This window comes from Falco cherrug, chromosome 3, assembly GCF_023634085.1.
Source record: "Falco cherrug isolate bFalChe1 chromosome 3, bFalChe1.pri, whole genome shotgun sequence".
NCBI lineage: Eukaryota > Metazoa > Chordata > Aves > Falconiformes > Falconidae > Falco > Falco cherrug.
In genome coordinates, this window is record NC_073699.1 from 56,596,880 (window position 1) to 56,613,220 (window position 16,341).

The 16,341-nt window shown below is 38.5% G+C and overlaps 1 protein-coding gene across 1 annotated transcript in view; it reads right to left on the bottom strand.

The window, feature by feature from the left end:
• TTC39C (tetratricopeptide repeat domain 39C) overlaps positions 1–16,133 on the bottom strand; it is a 37,560-nt gene extending 21,427 nt beyond the window's left edge. The window contains exons 1-4 of the mRNA XM_055703556.1: positions 15,743–16,133; positions 6,082–6,130; positions 4,442–4,570; positions 3,388–3,502 (exon numbers count right to left, since the gene is read on the bottom strand). Coding sequence (XP_055559531.1) covers positions 3,388–3,502; positions 4,442–4,570; positions 6,082–6,130; positions 15,743–15,888 — 439 coding nt within the window. The 5' untranslated portion in view covers positions 15,889–16,133. The remainder of the gene's footprint in view (positions 1–3,387; positions 3,503–4,441; positions 4,571–6,081; positions 6,131–15,742) is intronic.
• Between the last annotated feature and the right edge of the window lie 208 nt (positions 16,134–16,341).

Sequence of the window (16,341 nt, forward strand, 5' to 3'; positions counted from 1 at the left end):
TTTCACAAATCCTAGGATGCTCTATTTGCATTAATTTGTTCTATAAAGGATTCTGTAATAGCTACTATCCTCTCAAAGAGTTCTGTTATACTGGGCACTACAAACTTAAACGCTTTTCAACCACAGACTTTAAAACAGCATGCAATACAAAGGGACTTCCCTTCAGCTGTGTAGCAATTCAACTGTCTAGCAATTCAACTGTCAGAAAGAAACAGAGAAATGAAAAAACTCAATGCTGGATTCTGCTCCACTACAGAATAGAGATGAAATGGCTGCCTGACAGAGAGAAGCAAAGCTCTAGGAAGAGATTACATCTCTTAAGCACAAATAACGTTAAAAGACAGTTGATGGGAAAATACCGAAGCTCCTTCCTTTGGGTTATATAATAAGGTTTTCAACACCGTAATTTCCCTGCCCCTCATACAAACACAGCACCTTACAAGTAAAGAAAAAAAAAATCATAGGAAAAAAAAGAAGAATGAATAAATGTTATGGCTTTAAAACATTTTTCAGTTGCCTAAATTTCTCAATTTCAAATGCAAGCTGGGTACCTACATTTCCCTAAAAATCTGGTTTGGGGCATTCTCAGTTGAAAATGAGGCAATTCTCAGTCTCATTACCCTCTCTACAGGGGGTAAAGAAAGGCACAATACACCAAAAGATGAAGATGTCCTACTTCCCTATTCACACAGCCACACATCTTGATTATGGCACATCCTTGGATAATGGTAAGTGGTAAACAGAAAACAACACTGAATTTACTTGTACATATTAACTGTAAAAGCAGACACCAGCACTTGTGTCTCTGATAGGAGCTCTGAGAGTTAGGAACTGCATTGACAAAAGGAGTTAACTAAAATGAGAGAAAATAAAAGCATGGTTACAGCAGTAGTGTCCTAAACAGGTATCAACAAATTTGCAGAGATCAGTGTTTTAACTGATGCCAAAATTAGATCACAACAGGTGCAGAGTGTCAAAGAAAAGCAAAATGCTTTTAATAGCAAACCATTTTTCATAAGCCTTTGAATCTTTAACAAAATCCTTCCAATTACAACAACAACAAAAAAATCATCTAGGCAAAGTACCATCATAGACTAGATTACCTCTTTTTGGATTCTTGTATGAAGAGGGGATGGAGCTATCTGATAGTCTTAAGAAAATGCACTGAGAAAGACTGTAGAATTTGTATTCTCAGTTTTGACAGAAGGGTTCTGTCAACATGAAATTAAAGTACTAAAAAATTAATCCTCTATCTTGACCTCCACATTAAAGTGTTATAATAAAAAAGTAAACCTCTACCATGATTCAGCTGCACTACAAAACTAACATTACTTCAGTTTTAAGCAATTAGGTCACTTTTTGGCTGCACAGAATATTTTAAAAGTTATGTGGTTCATTCACCACAAGATGAATGTTTATACAACAATGCACAGCGATGCAGCAGACTAATAAGGAAAAACCCACATTTTACTTATCCTACAGATAGTGTTTCTGCTAATAGCTAACTAATGTGTTCTGATGCGTGCATCAAATCGAAAGGATACAATGTGGGAAAAAAGTATAGTTTTAGGCTTTACTTCCATCAGTGTGCTCTCATTTAACAGTTCACTAACAGCATAACCCTAATAGATTCAATACACTAAGATAAAACAATCTAACAAATCAAAATGACTTTGACTTTTTAAACATAAAAATTAAATCACGCCCAATCACTGAGCTGATTTCCCCCATGAACTTCTGAAAGTAGGCAGATCCACAACAGCAGTGGTAAATATCAAGAAAAGGTAGTTCAATATTGCTGTGGGAAGCTAATATAAGTTGCTGTGTTGCTAATTTTATGATTTGTATAAATTTATAATTTGTAATACATCCACGAGGGTGGAAAATAAGATCTAAAATGTGTGAGGCATATGAGAAAGCAGCTTGCATGTCATCATATGCTTCTTGTCAAACTGTTCCAGGAAGAAAAACACAAGACATTTTTTACTCATCCACTGATTAGAAATATTTGTCTGCCTCTGGAGAAAGCCTTTTTTTTTTTTTTTAAATTACTCCTTTCAATAATCTGGTTACTATTTCTGTACAGAAACACAATATAAAAGAAAGATGTTTATACATAATCAGAAAGATAATAAACTGAAACAATAGATGCAATAGTTCGGCAACTAGCAGTCACTGAAGTGGCATTTAACCACCTGGAATATTAACTACAGATTTCAGGTGTATTTTTCACTCAGTAGGCTAACCCAAATACAATGCATGTTCTGAAGTGGGTAGCAGAGCACTGCAGTTCTCTGAGACAAGAGAGAAAGGAAACAGACACCATCCTCAATAAAAGCTTGCAGGGAAAGGGGGCGGGGAGGAAAACCCCCACAAGCGAAAACCTAGAACTGCATCAAAAATTTTAAGAAAACTTCCCCGCAGCACTACACACACAGCAAACAGAAATATCCCCTGAATTCTTGCTAGCTAGAGCCAAACATATTCTTGATGCCACGGCCTGGAAGAAATAAAGTCTGCAGATCACAAAAAGCATTATGTCCTTGACTGAAGGTCTTAAGTGTTATTTTAAATAATCTGAATGTTATTTCCCTGGTTCCTTCCAGCTGGCAGCAGGGTTTTCACTGACAAGCTAGTCTGACTGCCATCTCTTGGTCTTCACTGATTTGGTAAGAGCCTAGGAATGCGCTCACTTTGTATACAACCTTGATCATATTTTCTATGAATGAAATGGATGAAGGCATGTTTTAAGATTACGCAAGAGATCAAGGAATGCAAGAGAACATTAGAAACAGCTTTGCAGCTGAGACAAGGAGGTCTGTATTCAACACAACAGGATTAACCTCTTTGGAATGCAAGGACACGCTCCGGTGACCAGAGAATAAGAACTGATTTAGTAGCTCCATCTTCAACACACTTCATTTAAAATTACTTTCACTGGAAGTTAGTCACCTCCTTGAGTTGTCATGAACATAATGTATATGGGACATTAGGATTTTCCCAGTGGCTTGGACTTAAAAGCCTCTTATCTTGCAGGACACACAAAGCATACAAATGCTACCCGTCTTCGTACCAACTCCTCAAATGCCTCTATGGGACATGTAAAGAATGCCAACCTAGCTAAAGAGAATCAGTTGAATAGGATTATTGATATGAAAAAAACAGGAAGCTGTAACCTGTAGCAATCAAACTCATTTTATGATACTACTACCTACACAAAGGTATAACCTCTGCAAGTGTACTAATCTTGGAATGTTTCAAATGGAACTGTGCTCGCTCTTATGAAACAATCACCTTTACTGATAGTCATATTGCCACCTTATGATCAAGTTTTATTAAAAAGCTACAACGCAAAAAATGTATCTAAATATTAAAGCAACAGTATACCTGATAACTCTTGTTTTACAAATGAGAGCACAGCCAAGTATACTTGACAGTCTGCTACAATTATTTGTCTTTGTAGACGATCTATCATGGATAGGGTGGATTTTCGTCCATCAACCTGTTTAGATTATATAAACACAAAGCACAGAAAAATATTAACAAAGATAATACATAATACTAGTCTAAATCTGGCAAGTTACACAATCCAGAATTAAATACAAGTAGTAGTATTGCTACTAAATTAACTCAGCATTTTGAAGTGCAAAACTATGCTAAAATTTCTCTCACAGATCATCAAGCAAGATCTTACTTAATAAATACGGAAATCTTACACATATACTAGAGAACAGATTTACATTTCACTTAATTATTCCTAAATGCATCAGACATGCAACTAAAAGATATTAGGAAGAGCACAGAAAGGGGTATATACAAGTGGCAGGGAAAACACAGTGCTTCTTCAGAGCAGAGTTAAGTATGTTAGGTTCAATACTTTGTTATCAAGTAAACTAAATAGTGAAGAGAAACAGCCTCTTTTTCTGCTATAGATCTGCTATGTCACACTAGGCAGGTCACTCACTGGACATTTCTGTATTACTACTTTAACTAGTTCTCAATCTGCATGCTTCCTTCATTATTTAGAATGAAAAGAATCTAAAATAAGAAGGAAAACTCCCAACAAATATGCCTGGCACACAGCACTCTGCAGCTTCAACATCACACCTTTTGAACACTATTAGAGCATGTATGAATTAAAGTTAGCCTGAATTAAGACAGACTACAAGGCTCCTGAGATGATTTTAGTACATCGCTAATTTGAAGTGTTAGGAAAATAAGTACCAACACCAACAAAACCTGCTGATGAATTACCTGAGTACTTTATGATAATTAGGAAATCCAAGCAAAATATTTTACTTAATTTCTAAATTTATTATAAATCTCAACTGCTCTTCACATAGCTAAAATCATCCATTCAAAATACAAAGATGACAGAAGGGAAGTTTCCAGAAATACTTATCCAATACACAATTCATAATTTTATAGATAATGTTCTTACATTCTTTTTAATTTTATTCTTGATTGTTTCTATAACTCCAGCTTCTTCACTTTCACAAAGTTTCTCTGTAGCCTTTAAGTCATCACATGCCAGTTGCATTTTCTCTTCTTCAAATGTCATCATGGCATTCTACCAAAAACCAAACAAGTTTGAATGATAAAAATCACAAATATTTTTATTTCTACAGAAGGTACAGGACAGTAAAAAGTTTTCATAAAAACTTGACAAAACTTACTTTCAAAAAAAAAAAAAGAGAAGTATTAATACACACACACATCAGTACACATACCTACACAGAAATACCAAACAAGCTTTACCAAAATTTCAGGACAAATCAGAACATATTAAGTCCTAAACCCTTACCTTGAAGCTTCATATACAGTCAAACTGAATGTGCTGTCACATGATATTAAATGGAAGAAAAAGTAATATAATTTTCAACTATTCTTATGTTAAGGCATGATTCGCATCTGTGCAGGTACTCCTTTTATATAATTCATCCATATAAATAACAGGCCTCCAAAGTCAGTAACAAGTAACAGCTATTGCATTTTTCAAAATAATAATCACAATTCCTACATATGCAAGAAAAAAAAAAAAATCACATCAGACTCCAACTACTGCTGAGCCAATTTAGAAAGAATTTCAGGACAAGTAACTTATTCTCTTGATGCTTTATTAAACTAAAGCTCTGAATGACACAGGCACACGAAGTGCTGCTGCTATGTTTAGAACAGTAGCTAAGCAAAGTATTTTCAAGATCCACTGATGCTGCACTGTGATGTTGCACTGGTTCAGTGCATCAATTCAAATAAGCAAGCCCGAGAGATTCTCCTTCTTTCCTTTCTCCTTTCCACTGACTTAAAAGCAAGCATGCGCCTCAGGAGATTTCCTAACCAATATATTTTTCCATATTGCGTAGTCTACAGACACTAAAGAGAATTCAAATTATTTTCATTTACAACTTACCTATTTTTGGCATATTATAATAAATTCTGTCTTTAAAAGGAGTATTGTCATAGTTATTTTCTGGTGCGATCTAAGGTTAAGCAGTAAAGTCAGAATAAGGACAGTCTAAAAAGCAAGATCCAAACTTTTTCTAATACACCTGCTCAGGTTTTACATAATGTATTCTAATTTTTAATACAATAAAAAAAGAAAAGCATTTAACAGGCCTAACCTGCTCATTGTGACTCTTTAGTCAATCAATATCCTCAGCTCTTGTATATTTAAAAAGGAAGCAATGTCAACAGATCAAATTAACAACTTTCACTTGGCAGTATGATGGAAAAGTTTTCAACAGCAAAAGCTATCAGGAAAATGGCATTTAGGAGTATTATTTTAATAATACCTCTACTGCTCACTTAAGACAGGGTTTTATTATGGCTCTTTTAATGGAACACATAAATATTTCATACATTTGAGAAGCTGAATCACAGAACCTTTACTTTCTATGTAAACCACATGAGTAAACAAGTTTTATATAACATGACTTGTTTTAAATGTATCTAGAATCTAAAAATTTGAAAAATTTAAGTTTCATAAAAAGAAACAAGCTAGAGTATCCACCATTATGAACAAATACATACACATACAAACATTAAGCACAACAGATGTATACTCTGCTCTCACCTACTCACCAAAAAACTGACAAAACTGGCTCCAAAACTCATTAATGGGCTATGGTTTCTGTAAAGAAAACAAAATGTAGTAACTATATTTGCATATATGTCCCATTGTAAAGATCAATATTGCATTTTTTATTTTAACTTATACATCCGTACACAAATCTTGGATTTTTTTGTATCAAGTTACAAATACATCATTCTGCAAGATATAATGGAAACAGAAAGCCAAAAGCTTCATTATTTTCACTAAACAATATCTTAAAAAAATTTTTCAAGCATCAAGCTGTAGATATTTGGGTTTTTTAAGAGAAATCACTGCCATGAATATACATTCAGTGCAGGTAAAATAAAAATAAAAATCAAGAGCTACAGAAAATTAAAAATCTGCTAGTTCTACTCTTTTCTTGCAATCCATTACTAAAATTTTGACCTAGCAGACAAATGTTAACAAGTTCTATCAAAATTCAAGTTAATTTGTTCAGATTTTAAAAGAATGTATATGCCACATAACATAAGTTGTTGGAAATACAAATTTCTTACAAAGCTTACATGTTTATAGCTGCTTTGTTTCAAGTCCAGAACACATCTTACTACATCTTACTATACTATGTAGAATGGTTTTAAGATGCTTCACCTATTCTGTTTGCTGGAGTATTCCAAAAGGGTGAAATCAATTGCTAGAACAGAAAATGCAGGCAAACAAAATCTTGGTAATATATGGGACAGGTTTCAAGTTTCAGGGTTATTGTAGTCACACAGACCATGAAGCTCCAGTGACATCACACAGAAGGCAATTGAAAAAAAATAAAAAGCTTTCAGGATCTCAGCAGTACCACTGATCCCCACTGATCAGCAGTGGGCTGTCAGGTTATATAAAAACACTGACTTCCAGGATTTAAGAAGAGGTAACCTTTATGCTACAGGTACATGTATTGCTACAGCACAGTAATTATGCTGTTTCGAACTTAATTTCGCAAGCACCCTATGAGAGTTTTAAAATAGGACAGGCATTTGAAAAATATGGAGAAAGTAGTATATTGTTTATTACAACATATATTCCCAGTACTAAACCCATATTATAATACAAGACTTTGGGTTTTTGTGGGTTTTTTTTTTTTTTTAAAGACAGTAATCTATATTTCCCATACCCCCTCCTCCTTTTCTGATTTAGCGTAAATATATAAAAGCAAGGACATGAACAAAAAAGAAAGAAAACCAGGGAGGATAAAGGAGGTTTGAACCTTCCCTTTTTATGTATGTTCCTCAATTCTGGATATACATATAAATGTGAGTTCAACGTAACTTGCACCGTTTTTTCATTCTTTTCTCGAGAAGAATAATTTTCTTCCCATTTGTTGGCCGGCCAAAGAACAGCTGCCAGTATATGCCTCTGCTATTCAGTACCTGGACTGTTTACTAACAGCTGTGTTACACAGAGCACCAGAATTCAGCTACGCGAGTTATACTTGCTGCAGCTGACACTTTTCAGCATGAACTCTTGCTGCAGAGGGCACATGGCTATCTCATAATCCACTTTTCAACTCATGAGGCATGTGGGACCCATTCAGCAGCCAGTACTACCACCATACACTGCAGCACATAACCTTCACCATACGTTTCAAGGTCACACCTACTACATTATCAACACCTAATGGATCTACAACTGCAGAACAGATCAGCACAAGAAATTACATCCTTATGTACAAAGTTACACTTAGATCATACCTTCAAGGAAGCTAAAAATAAATCAAGTGTTGCATTTTTGAGCTTCCTTAGATCTACATACACAGAAAGAAAGCAACTCTGGGGAGGAAAGCTGCTAAGCATCTCTAGATAATCAATCTTTCATACTGAAGGCCATTCAGAAAAGAAAATTAACGGTTAGAGAGAGATTGCTTATCAGAGTGAATTAAAAGTACTCAAGCACAAGTCTTTGAATACAACCAGAAAAATAAAAATAGATGACATAAGAAATAGTTAAATAAGTAATTAGGTTTGCACTTCTCAACAAGATCCTTAGAGCACATCTCTTGAACATTAAGTTTCCGTTCGCAGTGAAAATGTTACTTCACTAGCATGCACAGATACAAAGAAATTATTTTAATAGAATAGCTAAAATTTGAGAATCTGAGCACCTGTAAAAAATTTACTTGTAAATTTGGTAAGTATTACACTCATATTAGAACTTTGCACAACAGGACTAAGATTATGAGGTGGGTTTTCTTCCCCTCCTCTGAAATGTGTGTTAAGTAAATCAAATAAGCTAAGCAACATATGCATTTGGCTCTCAGAAGAAAGTAGCATCCAAGTATTCCCTAGTACCTGACAAGAAAGGTGTGCATTCATATCAGCAAAACGTAAATACAAATCAAGTTGTGGAATTATAGAATTAATAGTAAGTGTTGCATATGAAAACATTTTAAGTTCTAGACTACTTTTCATTTTCTATGAATTTATAAAGAGATCCTAGAAATAGTTACTGCAGATTTAAAAACAATTAAATACATCAGCTTCAGAGATAAACTGATTTCCTGTCTATGGGAACAGTATTTTCAAACAGAGCAGCTTGAATAATGACCATGTTTGGGAGTGAAACCACTGAAATTGAATAAACAGGAAGGCAGCTGAGAATCAAAGAACATATATATGCTGTTCCAGCAGCTCGATACATATAGTAATTAAAAAAATACGCTATTAAAAAAATTTTTAAAAATTCTTTTCTTTTCAGGACTTTAAGAACCTGTTCTTAACTGTGCACATAGTGTGTGAACATTTAAATATATATTTCAAAAACCTTTTTATTTCTTTTTGGTAAATTTTATCACAATGTTAAAAAACGAGCCAGCTAGTTACAGTTGAGAGCCAATTGCTCTTCCAGTATTACGAAAGATATTGAAGCACTTGTTACAAGTGATGAAAGTTTGTCCAAGTATTTTTACATATATTTTTCAAGTAAAACTGAGTTTTTTCCCCAAATATTTATCTTTTCAACTGATTTTTCAAAACTGCTTCCCTACTTGCCCTCAGATACTCACAGCTAGCCTTGTTTACAATTCAAAGATGAGACAACAAAAACCTTGAGAACATCATTCTCTTCTGAATTTATCACCAGCTGCAATACATGAGGTGAAATGTTGCAGATTCATTCTTTTTAATTTTCAGTCTGTCTATAAAAAGCATTGTCATTGCAGCACATATGGGCTGTAGCACATAAGGACCCTGAAGCAAGAAAACATGGTGCATAATATTATACTATGTCTGGGAGACGCTTCTGTTGAGACCATGGAGTTTGGCAAACAAAACATGACAAACTTTACTGTAGCAGCTCCTCACACAGAGTTTGTGTCATCACTAAACAAAATAAGGAATGCTTCTATCACATTCCTACATAGTCACTCGGTACAGACTACAGGTGCAAATTTATGGAAGATCATTTGTTGAGGTAATCTCAGCGTTTAAAATCCATTTTAAACAACAACTGTGTTTAGTGGTCAGTCTTTGTGAATATTACATTGACTGATAAATTCTTCAATAGTTTAGAGTTATCTTTTCCTTGAAAGCTAAGAAAAAAGTTTGCAATGGCACACGACTGTCCCAGTAAACACCAACGCATGACCAACAATGACAGTAAGTTTCTGAGAAAAAGCACAATTCATGAAAATAACCCTCAGCTTAAACTCCTTATACGTTTGAACTTATGTCAGCACCAGACATGATTTTATATCTTTTGACAGATTCCAAAAAGTTGTTAAGATACAAAAAAAACCAACAAAAAAAACTATGAGGCAGCACTTGACAAAATACTAACAGCAAACCAATGGCCTTATTAATGTTGACAGGAGTTATGGAACTGAATATAAATGAACACTGGGACACTGCACTGCCCAGGTTGTCCTCACTACTTTGAAGCAATAAACTCCATCAGGTAAAGAAAAATCTCAAGACTTAATTCAAAAATTCAGTCTCCAGACATATTTTGTAAAATACTGTTTGTACCTCACCCACGAAACTAGGACTCAGAATATACCTGTGTTACAAGAAACCATGCTATTAACACCATTTCTACAAGATTCCACAGTAAAAGGTTCTACAGATCAAAAAAGTTGGAACATAAAACTAAACTTAAGTCATAAGGTGTAGCCCTTTCTTCCAGGTATATAAACTGGTGTTATGAGAGACATTGCTCCTCCCAAACAACCCTAATTCACCTCATTTCATGACACATCTTTAAGATGTTAATTCGCTTTCAGAAGAAAGGTGTTTGCCAGGTGCCATTTTCACACATGATGATAACATTCAAAGGTTTTAAGCCTTGGTTTAAAAAGGCTGAGATAATAGAGCCCAATTTTACCATTAAAAAAATAAATGAGAACTGAAGCACATCAAAAGAAAAATTACTTCCACAGTATCTTCTTTTTTTCTACAGCCATTTCCATGATAGGATTTCACTTCCAAATACATCAGCTTCTAAAGCTACTACCATCTAGCTCAGGTTCAAAGTTAAGTAATGTAATTAACCTGCCAGCATCTCCTCCCCACTTTTACAGGCACTGCTACATAATACTGATAGTGGTGCTCAAGCTGAAACAAAACAAATTATTTTCCTCCAGAGTGGGAGAGTAAAGCTTAATGAAAAATGAAGAATTCAGGTAAGTTCACAGATAAAAATAGAAGCAGCTACCAACTATTTTAAAATAAGCAGAAATAAATATAACCCATACATAGATCAAAGCATGGGTGCACTAGCAAGCATGAAAAGTCTTCACAATATCTGTATCTTTCAGAGCTGATTTCTTCAACATTAAAATAAAACCGCTTACTATCACACCTCTTCTGCCATCTCCACCAAATCTGACTTCTAACATCAGAGTTATTAAATCAGATTTTTGTTAAGCTTCCTGTCATCTTCCCTCGGACTTCTAGCCACCAGATTTTGTTCCTTATGCCAAACGGATGTCCCAGCCTCCCTCTACCATTTCACCACTTCTCTTGGCAACAAGACCTGTCTCTGTCACGTGGGCCACAAAACTAAGCGTTGCATTCAATGTGATCATCACTATGTACCCAGGTCTCGGAAGACTTAAATTGTAGAATACTTAAAATTTTTCTGATCTATCCACATAAAACCAGCATCAGTTTTCCAGTTATGTGCATCACTATTACTACTAACATGCTCTGCCTAGCCTTAAGCAATGAAATCTTCCCTTACAAAGGGATACATTTAGAATATTGCTGCTAAAAATCACCTCCCTCATACATAACTCAACTCTTCTATGTATCCATCTAGCAGCTGCTCATCTGCCCACCGCTGCAAAAACCAAAAGCACACAGGGTTGCTTCCAAGGCACTTATGACCTGCTCTCACACTGCCAATGAAGATGTCATCATCCTTCTCCCCCAATTATGTCAGTTTTCACCCTGCTGTCCTTGTCTTTAGAGAAGCTACTGAAACAACTACTATATCACTTAATTTTTTTTTAATGTTCCTTTGCTGAACTCCATAAACAAGAATTTCAACTGTGGTTAGACTGCCCATACATGGACTATAACCAAGCTGCTGACCCATGCCAGCTTAATGTCACCTTGTTTCAACTTGTATTTGGGTCAAAAGTTTTTTGAGCCAGATATACTGTTATAGATTGGTAATATTACATTGAAATACCTACCCACAATGGAATTTCTGGTCCACTATGGAAGTTTGTATGTCTTAATACATATACAATTTAACATATCATAACTTTAAAAATTGCAGGTTTTTCTCTTTTTTTCTCACTTTCCCATTTGCTCCAACTTTCTATGCTTCTCCATGTTCTGCTTTACCCTATCAGGTTGTACAGCATGTTTTCCTACACTGACACTATTCTTCAAGTCTTTAAAGATTCTGTCTTAGAATCACATTTCCTCTACAACATCATTTTCTTCTTTCAAGATGACCTTATTATATACATTATATTTATCCATCTTGCATCATTTCTTTTTTCATTCAGATGCAAACTGAAAACTTTATCAAGCCTTCTCAGAAGTGTCATTCATGCAGAGTCAAACATTTCCCTGGTAGGAGACAGAGGATTGTCAGATTTCTTGTAAGATAATATCCCTTATGTTACGTTTTATGTTGTGAGTCAACATTCAGCTAAAAAGCTCCTGATTTTATTTGACACTATCTTCTCTTAGGTGGAGGAAGTTTTTAAATAATTTCTGAATTGTAAATGCTCTTAAGAAGCAGAGAAAAAAAAGGTCTTTTGACAGTTTCTTCTTTTCCTAAATGTTTAGGAATCCACAAAGCTAGAAGGGGAAAAACAACACTCCAATTCCAGATTTGTTGCTAGTGTCAGGGTAGTTCACATCCCACAGGTTGACTGTGGGCTCCATCTCCAATGCCTATGTCTTTTCTTAACCTCTATGTCTCCTGCAGCTTTCACAGCCACTCAAAATTCAAACCGATGAAAACTGGGATGGTGTCAGCATTGATCAAGCTGACTAGAAAGATTGATACCCGACGGTTTTAAATTGAGTTAGCACTGTGGGGACCCAACACAACACAAAATCACAGCATTAAAGACAGTGGTGCTGCCGTCTGTTGAAGATTTACAAAAGTATTAAATCCATTGGGTTTTGCTTCATGTTCAGAAAGTCGTCACCACTAGCAGGTAGAGGATCTGGGCTTCTTATAAAGAAACAAAAACACCCACAAAAAAGATTATGCAAATGTTGATGCTACTTGCAGATCGCTTTTTCAAACACTGATATCCTCCCTCAAGTATAATTAAAAACAAAACAAGTCATACACTACACCTGAACTGTTTTACAGGGATCATCAAAGCAGTTCCAACTAAATGTTGAATAGAACACACGACAGACATGCTCATCTGACTTCAGGTTCTAAATAAGTATGTATGAGCTCTAAACACCAAAAATATAAACTACTACTCTCCCATACCCAACACAGAAACAATAGTTCCATAGGCCATAACTTCAAAGTACCACCACTCTTTAAAGCCAAGATTTACTGGTGTTGCAAAAACATTGAAGAGCAAAGAACGAACCACATCCTACCTACTCTGGAATGACAGCTGTCCTTAGGCTCATCAAGGCTGTCTACTGTCCCATAAAGATAGCAGCCTTGATCCGAATTAATTTTTCACACTATCCTTCACATGGAAAATGAAGAAAAATATTAATCAAAAGCAGAAGCAAACCCAGTAGTTTCTAAGAAACACTTAACTAGTTTAAGTGATGTGGCTAATGAAACTGAAGTTTTGCTGACTAATTGAGTTTCCAAGTAGTCTTGTAGGTTCTTAAACAGTTTCCATAAGAAAAAAGATTTCTTTTCCTCCCTTCGCTTCTACGATTCATCTGATAACTTTTAAGCTTCTGAAACAGAGCTAAAATACCTGCATAGGCAGTAGTCTAGAGTTAACATGTTCTATTATAAAAGGTCACTCAAAATACAGACAACACACATCAAGTTCAAAAAGCTGCATTTTGTCAGACATCTTTGAGCTCTAGTGCTTCAAGTTACAAACATCCATATTAAATTACGAAGAGCTTCCAAAAGTTGCTCATTTGGTTTACCAGTCCCATTTAGGATGGGTCCTATTTCATAATCTCAAGCATACACCAGTAAAAACATACCCTTTCAGACTCTATGCAAAGAAACATGTAATAGCATTACTAAGTCCTTGTAGGAAGAATGCACCCAAGGCAAGTATAGAATCAGAAACCATTGGGAAGAAAAAGTGGACGTCACTGCATACCAAAATCCAAATTTATAGAAAGTTGAGCATACTTTGCTGTATCTTCTCTCCCACATCTAATGCAAAGATTCAACATACAGCTAATCTGCAATTCAACAGATGTCTATTAGTTCACAGCAAGAGGAACTCTGCTATGAATTTCGGGATAAGGTAGACAGCGCTGGAGATTTTCACAGTCATGTTAAAACCAAGACGGTGATTATTGATTTATGAATCATGAAACCACTCAATATAATGCAGAAATCCTTACTTATTCCTCGCAGGTAGTGTTTAAAGGCCAAGATCAACTAGTACACAACTTAATGGCACTTCTTGATAAATATCAAACAAAGAAAAACCCACACCTGGGGAAAAAAAAAGTAGGTAAGTTTCTGGGTTTAAGAAATCCTTAGTAATAAACCTTCTAGATAACCAAGAGAACAATTTGCAGAAGAAATCATCATTCACCCTTTCAAGGGACAATTAAACTGCATTTGGAAAATAGGAATCTTAACAGTTTTACTCCCTAGCACTCGTAACAATATAAGAAGTATCACATATTTAGAATTACTAGACTACTTCCAGATTCACACTACTGAGAGAAAGCAAAGGCACAAAACAAAAGCAGAGGGGAAACCTCATCAAGCGATCTTTAACTGACACCTTAAAAAAAATACACAACACAAAAACAAACCATCAAAACCACAGGTTCCTTAGATACCCAGAACTGACAACTACAACAGGTTTAAGAAATAAGTAACTCTTAGGCTGCAACCTCATATGAATGTGAGCTGCACGTTATGCATGTAAGGAATGCCGATTCAGGACCTTGTCACCTGCAACATTCCAGTTAGTTCTACACAACAGTATCGTGTATGTAGCAGCACTATACACTAAAAACAGAATGACATGTTTAATATTTGACCGAAGCAGGTACACAGTGAAGTTATTACTCCATTATTATTACAGGGTGTTTTCTTAATCTGTCTCACTCCACCCACTCTACCTCCAAATATCCTCTTTGTAAATAAAATGTAAGTACATAAGTACACCACCACAATGAAGTGCTATTTTAAGTCAACCAAAATCTTTTTTAATCATACAGACAACAGCAGTATAGTGCATATTAATTATTTATAACATATGCGCAATTACAGCAGCTCAAGCCTGAGTGGGAGACATCAGCCCTCAGACAAAAAGCAAGCACAGGTATGGGCGATCTCTCCTTTAACACTGACTTACGAAGCTGTGTTAACACCATGCCTACCGGATGACTACTCACACACAAACCTAGGCACGATGCACGTTGCGATTATGAACATAATCTCACAGCCTGAATATAAGCCACAGCAGCATTTCAAGGACCTCCTGCGGCTACGCGCTGTGCTGGCTTCACGGTTCACATCGGCGCATCGGAGCGCAAAGCCCCAGGCGCCGTCCGCAGGCGCACGTGTGTGTTTACTCACGCACGCCGGCGACACGCAGCCACAGCCAGCCAGGGACCCCGCCGACCCTCGCCCAGCCCTTCCCCGCTCCTCCAGCAGGGCGACAGGTACCCCCCGCCGCAGCCCACCGCCCCCGCCAGCGCAGCGCGCTGCCCTGCAGCCCGGCACAGACCCCGCGAAGCGGATCCGCAGCCCCTCACCCAGGGCCACGAGGGTGAACCACGCGCGCCCCTTCCCCAGGAGGCGGCAGCCAGGGGCACCGACCCCCCCGCTCCCGGGAGCCAGGCAGGGTGAGGCTGCCCGCGCCCACCCTCCCGCCCGGGGCGGCGGGCCCTGCGCGCCTCACGGCTCCGCCGCCCGCCCGCCGGGGAGGCCGCCTGAGGGGCCGGCGGGGCAGGCGCGGCCGCGCAGGTGGGGACAGGTGCGCGGAGGCCGGGGCGCCGCCGGCGGGGGGTGCCCGGCACCGCGCTGGGGCAAGGCGCCCGGGGCTACCTGTATTTCTTGAAGAGCTGGTCGGACTCGCGGAAGCCGTTGTTCAGCAGCATGTTGATGCCGGCCAGCGCCAGCTCCGCGTCCTCGATGGGCAGCGGCGCTTCCCCGTCCTCCCGCCGCGGCGGCGGCTGCTCCGAGCCGGCCATGACGATGAGGAGGCAGCGGGACCCAGCCGACTCCCCCCTACCTACCTACCTACCCGCCCACCTACTAATCTATCTACCAACCTACCCGCCCACCCGGGCGGCTCGGCGCTGCCTCAGCGTGCCCGGAGGGAGGAGCCGGGGGCGCCCGGTGCCCACGGAGCCGCGCACGCAGCGCCCGCCGCCAGGCCGCGCTCCCCCGCCCGCGCTGCGGCGAGCCGCCTCGCGCCCGCAGGTCCTCCAAAGGCAGCGGCGCCCGCCTCGCGCCCCAGCGCGCAGGCGCCACGGAGCCGCGCAGGCGCGGGGGCGGGCGGCGCGGCCGCCGGGTGAGGGGCCGCCGGCTGCAGCGGCCGCGGGGAGGCTGCGGCGGCGGCGGCGCCCGGTGGGGCGGCGGGTGCTGGCTGCCGGCTCCGCGGTTGTCGGATCTCTGCCCGCGGGCGCCGTCCCCCTGGCACC